This window comes from Anopheles coluzzii, chromosome 3 (genome assembly GCF_943734685.1).
Source record: "Anopheles coluzzii chromosome 3, AcolN3, whole genome shotgun sequence".
Classification (NCBI taxonomy): domain Eukaryota; kingdom Metazoa; phylum Arthropoda; class Insecta; order Diptera; family Culicidae; genus Anopheles; species Anopheles coluzzii.
In genome coordinates this window covers 47,968,164-47,978,194 of record NC_064671.1, presented here as the reverse complement: position 1 = coordinate 47,978,194, position 10,031 = coordinate 47,968,164, and the positions used below count along the sequence as shown (strand labels likewise).

The 10,031-nt window shown below is 40.2% G+C and overlaps 1 protein-coding gene across 3 annotated transcripts; it reads left to right on the top strand.

The window, feature by feature from the left end:
- The first annotated feature begins 1,780 nt into the window (after window positions 1-1,780).
- On the top strand, window positions 1,781-8,316 carry LOC120958412 (uncharacterized). 3 transcript variants are annotated; one of them, XM_040381202.2, is made up of 11 exons: window positions 1,781-1,868; window positions 4,126-4,748; window positions 4,927-5,014; window positions 5,337-5,508; window positions 5,595-5,766; window positions 5,855-6,007; window positions 6,477-6,563; window positions 6,644-7,014; window positions 7,093-7,170; window positions 7,339-7,651; window positions 7,789-8,316. In XM_040381202.2, the coding sequence occupies exons 2-11, from the start codon at window positions 4,524-4,526 to the stop codon at window positions 8,113-8,115; spliced, it is 1,986 nt and encodes a 661-aa protein (XP_040237136.2). In that variant the 5' UTR covers window positions 1,781-1,868; window positions 4,126-4,523; the 3' UTR covers window positions 8,116-8,316. The 3 variants fall into 3 exon arrangements, with proteins under 3 accessions (XP_040237136.2, XP_040237137.2, XP_040237135.2); XM_040381203.2 differs by lacking the exon at window positions 1,781-1,868 and adding an exon at window positions 1,875-2,556 and having other exon boundaries at window positions 5,373-5,508; XM_040381201.2 differs by lacking the exon at window positions 1,781-1,868 and adding an exon at window positions 1,875-2,556.
- Window positions 8,317-10,031: the final 1,715 nt, after the last annotated feature.

The window sequence follows — 10,031 nt, the reverse complement described above, 5'->3', positions numbered from 1 at the left end:
GTGCCACTCGTATGGGGCAAAATGGCCACCTGGTTAAATAACCGTATTTCTTAGATAATTATATTTATTTCTTAGATTTCTTCCGTATTTCTTAGATAATGTAATTGGAAATTATTACGTTTGTACCACTAGTGTATGTATTACTACATGTCTTGAGTCACCAATGAACCCATTTTCATCACAAACTGTATCGCAATATGGGTTGTTGCTGGTCTGTTTTTCCGGAGTAGAATCCGCTCGTAAAAGCGCACCATACCGGTGAACGCTACAACAATGTTTACATTTTTGACAGCTCGCGCCTATGAAAGATGGTGGCACACTTGCCCCAAATAGAGATGGCTCTTTTGCCCCAAAAGTTGTAACTTTTTTGAAATTGAATTTTTCAGTGACAAAAAGAAAGTTTTTTTCAACTAACCCCACAAAAAATCACGTTTTCTCAGCTATACGGTGGTGTAAATATTTCCTCGGTTGATTGTTCGCATGATTTTTGAGAGCTTATTTGGTTGGATTAAAAAATTATAATATTCTGCTCAATTTTGAAACTCAACGTAAATCAGTTCAAAACAATGGGAAATATCGATTGGTCTATATGAAATTCGGCTCAGTATACCTAGTCATTGGAAAGCAACCAACTGTATATACAATTGATCATTAAACTAAAGTTTTTAAGGAAAAATGCTTGGTGGTACTCTTGCCCCGTATGGCACACTTGCCCCAAATTCCGCTAGTTCTTGAAATCATTAGAACTATGATCTATATCGTGAAAATGATCGTCACACATTTAAACACTATTTTAATAGTTTTGGTTTTCGAATGATGTAACTTTTTATCTTATTTGACAATTTTACGAATAAATAATAAAATATATTTTCAAAACGATTGATTGTGCTTTTAGATACATAGATACGATTAGTAGTAGTATTAACATTTTACCGTGTTAATGTCTCACCAAACATGTCTAATAAATCTGATGTAAAGCTAAACCGTGTATATTACATTTTCCGCCTAAGACGAATTTACCTACTGTAATCAAAATATTATATGCTATGTTTGAATAGGGTGGTTCTAGCAGGTCAATTATCTATACCATATGATTCTTAAATCTCGAAAGCTGTATAGGGCGGCATGTCCGCGTAAGACGTTACGCCAAATAGAATGAGAAGATGATTCTCAACAACGCGAATTTTTTTTTAGATTCTGAATGATCTATAACGGATATTTGTATTAGGTATAACAAATATATCAATTGAACTATTGCAATGTGGAAAAACTGTCAAATTTAAAAAAAAATGCATATCTCATAATTCATGCACAATAGGCATGTATGTTTCGAGGAATACATGTACCACAAAATAAAAAAAAAAGTATTCTATTATTTCAATAATATCACCCACTCAAATTAATAACAATTAACAAACAAAGCAAAATAAGAGAGCAGCATCTACTCGAATAAGTTTGATTGCTAAAATTAAGTTTGACAACCTTTGATACTAATAATTAAAGCCAGTATGATAGTTGTTGTGTAGCTGAAATAATAAAAAAATAAAAAAATCAGCTCTTCATATTTTTGAAAACTCTCTAGAATTTCAATGATTAGGAAAAAGAACTGATTTGGTCATCAGGAAATTGTAAAATATGATAACAATAAATTCTGACAACTGTCGAAAATATTTTTCCGTGCTAATAGATGTCAAATAAATGTATAAGTATTGGTAGATTCAAAAGAAAACCCCACTGTGCACCTGCGCAGTAGTACATAAACATACCAACTTCCATCCTGCTCACAATGACAAATGGCACGTGTTGAAATTATCTATTGCATTCGTGTGAGAAGCATACAAAGCACCCATAAGGATATAAAATTTAAGGTAAAAACATTAAAAACATACAACAAACATACTGCTGGTGAAAAAGATGTGAAATAACAACGACAGAAGCTAAAATGAGGCAATCCTTTTAGCGCCGTTTCCCTGAACAGAGCGAAGAGATTTCCATTGGTGTTAGTGATTTTGTGCATAGATATGTACCGTCGTTATGTCACACACCAACACGCACTCAGACTGTCGTAACAGTGCACGGAAAACAGAGCTAGTTTTCGTCGGTCCAGTGTCAGTGTTCATCCTGTACGCTGCTCGTCAAAACAATGCTAGCTGTTTGCTACTAAATATGGCCGTCTAGGGTTGGTTCCACCCCGACTGGTGTGAAATGTGCTTGTGCTCAAAGGATGTGTCCTGCTCGTGCGGCGACAGGAAAGTGTTGTGAGAGAAAGTCCTACCGATATTGTGGAAATTGATGCTTATTTCGGAGAGGGGTTGTTAAAGTGAAGGGAACTGAACGTGAAGATTTGCACAGAAGCGGAGCTGTCGTTCAATTATTATTGGTTGACAAACATAAATCCTCCCACCGTTCCACACATCTACCGCTGTGCATGGTGTGTGCCACTAAAGTGGCAAAAGTGAAATAACTCGACAAACGACAGAATAATTTCAGCTTCGAATGTTGTTGATGGTAACACCGGAGGCTACGTTTGCTAATATTTGGCCTAACACGACGACCGTAAGTAGTGGATTACATTATGTTATTTGTTTGTTTCATAACCGGCATGACGTTTGTCGGAATCTCGGATGAACATAGCATAATAGTGGATGGTTTTCTAAACTAAGATATGCACAAGCTCAACAGACCATACCATACCTTCGAGCATACTGGATGTTTGAGCAAAGAGGAAAATAGATTTGCAACACATTTAATCCGCACGGACTATTCTTGCTGGCAACAGTTTGCCTCTCGACCGGCCATTTCAAGGCGTTTGCTAAGCGAAAACAAAAACCCAGCCGTGACCTACATTTCTTCGTAGGAAAGACACATTTGCTTCAAGCAACTCGAAGCAAAGAATTGCATAGAAATGAGAAAGTGGATGATCCTTGACATTTATCGTGGTCATGGGATTCATTAGAAACACACCCTTTTGATACTGCTCACTTTCATGTGTCCTACGAAATGATTGTACTTTGTTATACAACGGAAAAAGTTTGACCAAGATCAAACCAGCAGTAGAAGGATCCTTTTTCGGACAACTGGATGGGGTAAAGGATGGGGTGTACCGTTTATTTGGGGCAATATATTAGATACTTTATTGATGAGTGTCAACCGGAACAGCGGACGTACCGGCCAAGCCCATCGGTGATGCAGCAGCGATATCTTTGTTAGTTCGATGGTCCTGTTGCGGAAGAACGTAATGTGTGGCACAACGAACACAATAAATTAGGTGCACAAGGCGGGTGGAAAGTTTGAAGCGGAGGAGATGGGAGGAACATTTTCGAGCATTTCGTATGCAAACCAGCATAATTTCCCTAGGAGACGTAGCGGCAGATGCATGGTAAATATTTATCGATCCCGACCGCTACTACGCACGATAAGCTTCTACTCCTAGCTGATAAAAGATTATTAGAGTTTGTGAGAGCATGACGATAAAACCTCAAATGATGTAGCAAAAGAACTGTTCTCTTCATATGTCACATTAGGCCTTTTGCTTTATCGTAATATTTTTACATCTTTGACTCTGATAAAATTATGTTATCAAGTTATTATTGTTTCCAAAACATATCTTAAACCATATCTAGTTTTGTAATTGATATAAGTGAAAGCAAAAGTTCGTGTTTGCAATATCTAGGATTGCATAACAGATGTCTTTAAAGATACACTACAAAACTGAAAAGATTTCTTCGACGCCGATTGCATGCCACGTCGCAAAAGCGTCTTTAAGTTGTCCTCCACGTTCACATGGTTTGCGTTGTGCGCTGCAAGTGATGTTTAAAATTTTACGAGCCTTGCACAACGAAGCGCTGTACGCTTTCCACTCTATTATTATCATTGCGCCAACAGGATGGCTGCAATGGATGGCCTATCCGGGTACGGTTGGCGATCCCCCGCTCAGCCAAGGCAACCGAAGCCGGCAACGGAACGAGTGCATGTGCTTGTCGTTATTTGCGATGAGCATTATCTTTTGCAAGTGTTTGCAAAGGCTTCGCAGTGCAGCCGTCGGCTCCACCGGCAATTTCATGAATTCAATGTAGCTTCTGTTAATGCATATGTATATGATCGTGTCCTTTCCGTATCGTACAGCCACGATCTACGGGTTAAATGTCAACCACAATGCCGCAAAGCAGATGGAAGTGGACTGCCGTGTTGAAAGGATAAAACCGAACGGCCCATCACTCGTGTACCAGCCCGGCCATCAGGACACCGCTAACGAGACATTGTCCTCACGAATGTATCGCTGTGCGTTCGTGTGTGTGGGTGCATGCAACCATCAGTTCACTATCAGAGGACTCCTTCCACACGGCGTCATTGATTGAGTCCTCGGTATCCTTGACTCTCCACACGTCACGACACGTTGCGACCCAAGACTGCTGCGGAGGTTTCGTTCGCTAAGACACCGTCAGACATCGGACACAGAGAAGGAGAAGGCATAATCCACGCCACGCCGATTGAAGTGATAGGTAGCAGCAGCAGTAGCGGCGATGTCCTCCCGTACGAAGCGCATGAAGAAAACGTCATGGGGAGCGCGGGAGCGTGCGGGCATGAGCTTCCTGATTGTCGTAGCGTTCTTCGCCGTCTTCGGGCTGATCATCCTGACGGAGGTGCTCATGATAGATGACCGGGGCCGGGCGGGTAGCATCATCGTGCGGCACGGCAGCAATGGAGGCCGGTTCGGTGAATCTGTCCCGGACTATGACGACGTGAAGGTAAGCTGAAGCTAAATTATTCCGTAAGCGTGGAGGCTTAATAAGATAGCAGTCGATACAGCTAAATGAGCCGGGTAGTAACACGGTAGCGGAAACAATCGACACTAACCCTTTGCTTTCTACTTGCTCGTTCGAATCGGGCTCGGGATTTGCCTCGTGTGTGTGTGTGCCTCCACAGGATGACTATCTAGACGACACAGGAATCTTCGTGCGGGAGACCAAGTACGGCGGTGCAGCTGTGAAGAACATTCTTAAGAATCAAAAAGGTATACTGCTTTGCGTCGGCTAGTCGACTTTAGCGAATACATAGTTTTTGGTTGCTATATTTGCTGCTTGTATTATGTTTATTTGAACGATTTGTTTTACCAATAGCAGTATCACTCGGTTGGGTTTGAATCGTTACACTTTTCATGTTATTTTAATTTCAACTACACATAATTTCACTAAGCATAAGGTTCAATTAATGCAAGAATCTTTAGTCTGCATTTCCCTTGCTTGCTACGCACTTGGTTCTATTCTCACTGTGTAATCCTTGGGTAGACATTGCCGTTAGTGAATGGTTGTACTTTTCTCCTATCAATTTCAAAGATCTGAAAAACTCTATTGGCATATCCGTGCTAACAGATTCGGCCGAGCCGCGGAACCCTCCCGTTGTGCCTTGGGGTCAGATGTTGCCGTCGAAGATCGAGCAAACGCTGCCCCGCTTTCCGGCCGACATGAAGCCCACGGACGGCTCGTGGGAGATAGTTAACGGTACAAGGTAATTGCTTTGAATACGAGTGCATTCGACACGATAGTGCGACGATGAACCCGGTTTCGTTCTGCATATTTTACTTTTTTCGACAGGTACAAGTTTTTTGTGTTTTCCGCCTTTTATGATCGACGTGACGGCAAGCTGGTGCGTGTTATTGGGGCAACCAAAACACGTGGTCCGGAAAAAGTGTGGTGCCGGTTTTGGTACCAAACTGGGGTAAACAGTACGAAATATCGATCGGCTTCGGTGATGGCACGCGTGAAGGTGAGTAAGCAGGGAGTTTGCACCGTAATGGTGATTTGGCTACTAGAATAAGGTTTTTGGTTGTCTTCTCCCAACGCTTACATTATAGATCATTCGAGAGAACTGGAATCTTAAATATAGCGCTTGCTTTATCCTGTGTCCCATAAGGGGACCGTACCCAGAAATTCCTCACGCTGTGAGTGTGGTTAGTAAGATAAGAGCGGCCCCGGGCAACGTACTCATGCTGCGGAATACAGACAATGTAAGTAGTTTCTTGCTATGAATGATATAACGTAAGGTGATACTCGTACCCTTTCAAACACAGATAAATTCTTTTTAAAGAAATATTACAAATTAAAAAATGAGTTTGTATGTTTTTTTTTTTATCAATTGTTACATAGGTGCACTATATTACCGATTTTTGTAAAGTTTTATTGCGGTCATATAGTTTCTGTAAAATAAAAATATTAGGTTGATGAGGTATTCTTGACACAGGCATCATATATAGAGTATCTTCTTAATGTCTTTTAGTTAATTTGATTCGTATTGTAGAAATTGAAATTGATTTATGTTGTGGTAAGATTATTAGTAAGATTGTCAATAGCTAAACATAGCTTAAACTTTAAATCGAACTTAGTTATCAATTATGCAGGAAATAAAAAAAGACCTAATGCTACAAATAAACTTTTTTACCTGTTGTTTATGCTTTTCTTTGCAACTCGCCAATATAGGATCCTGATTTTACAAATCGCACATTTAGCAACATTCCGAACAGCATCGGGGTGTGTGTAAAACCCTTACATTTCAACTATGATCAGGTAATATCACATATCAACACTTGTTTGCAGACTGCACATTGAAAATATGGTATTCATTTCTTTTTTTTTTTATTTCATAGGCCCTGTACTTGTTGGAGTTTCTGGAGCTCAATAACTTGCTGGGCGTAAGTCACTTTACTTTCTACAACCACACGATTGGCCCAAAAGCGTCCTGCGTGCTACAACATTACGTAAATGGCGATCTGCCACAGCACATCGTACCGTACGAGGATGCTAGCCCGGCAAAGGCACGCAACAGCTCAACGGTCGATACGACCGATGCTTCTTATCACATGCCTACCAAATACAATGAAGACAATACTGCACAACTAAAGCCAAAAATTACTGTAAATATTTTGCCATGGAATTTACGAATGCGTTCCCAAAAAGAGATTCGTACCGAGGGGCTATTTGCATCACTCAATGACTGCTTGTATAGAAGTATGTACAGGTAAGTGCGATGCTCTGGGGCAGTTTCTAGTTGCAGCAAAGGCGAGATAATAATCAATTATGCTATCCCATCCTGCAGATATTCACATGTTGCTTTGATTGACTTGGACGAGTTTATCATACCGCACCACAATGACACTTTGATCGATCTCATCACGTAAGTGGTTCCGAAGTATGCACTTCAGTATGCCTTTGAAAAATATGCTACGGTGAAGCGCAAGAGTGAGAGTGTTGAATGACACTTGATGCTCTGCTTATGACGATAATTACGTGTTTTGTTTTCTTCTTACATGCTGCCCTGGTCACCCACGCTACGCCGGTTCAGATGGTTGTCGAAGCGCATCAATAATCGCAACACGGGAGCGTATTCTTTTCAGAACGCATTTTTCTATCTACAATTTGCTGACGATGAGCATATGTACACGGCATCAGACAGGCAGGCACACTTGCGGGCAGCGCTGACCACGCAACGGAAGACTCGCCGAAGATCGAAACTGCATCCACAGAAACAGCGGTCGAAATACATCTGCAAACCGGAAGCTGTCGTCGAGGCAGGGAATCATTTCGTGTGGGAGTTTTGTCCAGGTCGAGGGTCGTTGAACGTTCCGGCGGATGCAGCTATTCTGCATCATTACCGGGTAGGCTGAAAAATCTATCGAAACGCACCTGTAAAACATGACTTCTTTTGAATTTACTTCTGCTTTTCTTTAGAAATATCTTTTTGTCCTACGATCAAATATGTTTGGATTTAAATGTTTTATTTTTACATTTGTAGGTATGTGAATTCGGTGGAGATGATTGCATTAAAACACCATCGGTCGTCGATCGTACCGCTCATCGCTATTCTAACCGCTTGCTGGATCGAGTGGGAACGGTGTACAACTACCTGAAGGATGTGTGTAGTTTACCTGATGTTCCTAGGGCACCTACAAAGCCTCCTCCAACGCGCAAAAAAGAACTTAAAATAAGAATTCCACTCAAACCGGAAAGCGATAAGAAGACGGCGGAAACAACCAAACCCCATCCAAACGGGATTAGTAATGGCGCAATAACACAGCAATCGGCGACCGTTCCAATGGAAGTCATCCTCAAGACTCGTTAAGGATGAACATCACAACTAAAAAAGTCGAAACATGGGCAAATACTCATTTAATGATTTTTATAATTTGCAATAACTTTATCAGTTTCCTTAAACTATACAGCCTAGAATGAAAAGTGACCACAGAGCTGATAAGGATTGCGTAGCGAAATTCCGAACGTTATTGTATTCTGGGATAGTTTGCATAAAATATGGTGAGAGAAACACCAATGTGACTCCAATGTGCTAGAGTACACGATTTAAACACAGAAAAGTGAAATAGGTGTAGGTATGATGTACGAAATTATTGCTTCCTTTTAGTTTTCTATTGTGAATGTTAGTATGTTTTAAAACGATCTCTCAAAATACTTATGTGCAATCTGTACGCAGTGGGAGTGAATCTTAAATTATTGTTTTTTTTTTTAAATTAGCGAACAAGAATCTTTACACTATTGGCGATTGCTTCAATGAGTACATTTAAATATTGGCCCTAAAAGTTCCTTACACGTTTGGTTTACCGTTTGTCATCTGCTGACCGTATATTCCAGTTAGCTGTCATACGTTGTACACCTTGTTACAGTAGCATAACCAGTTCCTTATAGTTTCAAAACGTTCGAGCTGATTGACTCGATGTAGCAAACTAACAAATACGCAGCATAGGAGCAAACGAATTTTCTAACTCTTCCATTCGTCACCATTCGCCGATCGAGAATATCTTCGATTGGAGATAATTCTGCACACACGCTATTAGTGCAACAGACTCTAGAAATAATAACGACGCTGCCGGGCAAAGCGGGAAGCAAGTTATAAGAGCTACTAGAAGCAACTGTATAATGGCGATAATCAACAGAAGAAACGCAGCTAAAAAAGGGTTTAGAACACCGCATATCAGAATAAGGAATGCATACATCATACAACTATTGTTTTATGTTGTTTATCTACCAAGTTCACAGGTTAGCATTCTTTACTAGAACCACACGGCCAAAAGTTATAATAACACTGCATAATTTCAACAGACATTCTAACGAGTTTGATTGCATAAAACAGACACAACAGTTCTATAGGTATATCGCTTCTTAACTTACCCCAGATGAGAAGGTAGGGATATGCCGAAAGGCAGATGGTAACAAACTGAGAAGCGCTAATACGTTTCACATTCCTTATACGTTTGCGTTGCGAGATTTTGTACGCTTTTACGGATAGTTGTATGCAGTTCAGTGTAATTTTCTCTACATAACAAGCAAAGTTTTAGGTGCAAGTTCTGTGAATCAGATTTTAATTGATACAGTAAAATATTTATCATACTCATGGGATGGGCTGGATTGTATTCACGGATCGAAACAGGAGCGCAGAGAGCAAATCAAACGGGTGGGAGGGAATGCAACGGCATATAATAAAGAAATGGAACAGGTAATATTTTACAAAATATGAATGCCAAGTGGTATGTGTTATGACAGGCTATGATTAATACAATGGCATGAAAAAAGAAGTAAGTATCCTATGCTTAATTCCTTTAATTCTTTATTGAAGTAACCTTTCGTAGCCAACGGTCGCTGCAGTTACCCGCGAAGCGAATGAAATAGAACTCATTTCATTCCTTACATGTGCACATACATGTGTATGTGTGTAAATGTAGTGGTTTATTCGAAAGACACATTCGGTTTCTAACATGCCGGGGTGATATCCATCCGAAACATTATCCATAGCGTAACCCCTAGCAGGGGGCATGACTGCGTAAAGCGGTTCTACAAAGGAAATGATTTAAAATTTGAGTGTTTGTCTTTAATAATTTAAACAAAAAAAGAAAATATGATTGCTCGTCTATGGCAGATATTTGTTAAACACCAATTGTTAAACAAGTCCACAGTGTATATCCGAAATTGTTTAAAAGCTATTCATATATATTGTTTAATATCACATTGCGTCACGATATGTTGATG

Coding starts and splice junctions, on each gene's coding strand:
- LOC120958412 (XM_040381202.2), top strand. CDS start 4,524: ATGTCCTCCCGTACGAAGCGCATGAAGAAAACGTCATGGGGAGCGCGG. Junction 5,767..5,854: donor CGGTGATGGCACGCGTGAAG/GTGAGTAAGCAG, acceptor CTTACATTATAG/ATCATTCGAGAGAACTGGAA. Junction 7,015..7,092: donor TTGTATAGAAGTATGTACAG/GTAAGTGCGATG, acceptor CCCATCCTGCAG/ATATTCACATGTTGCTTTGA.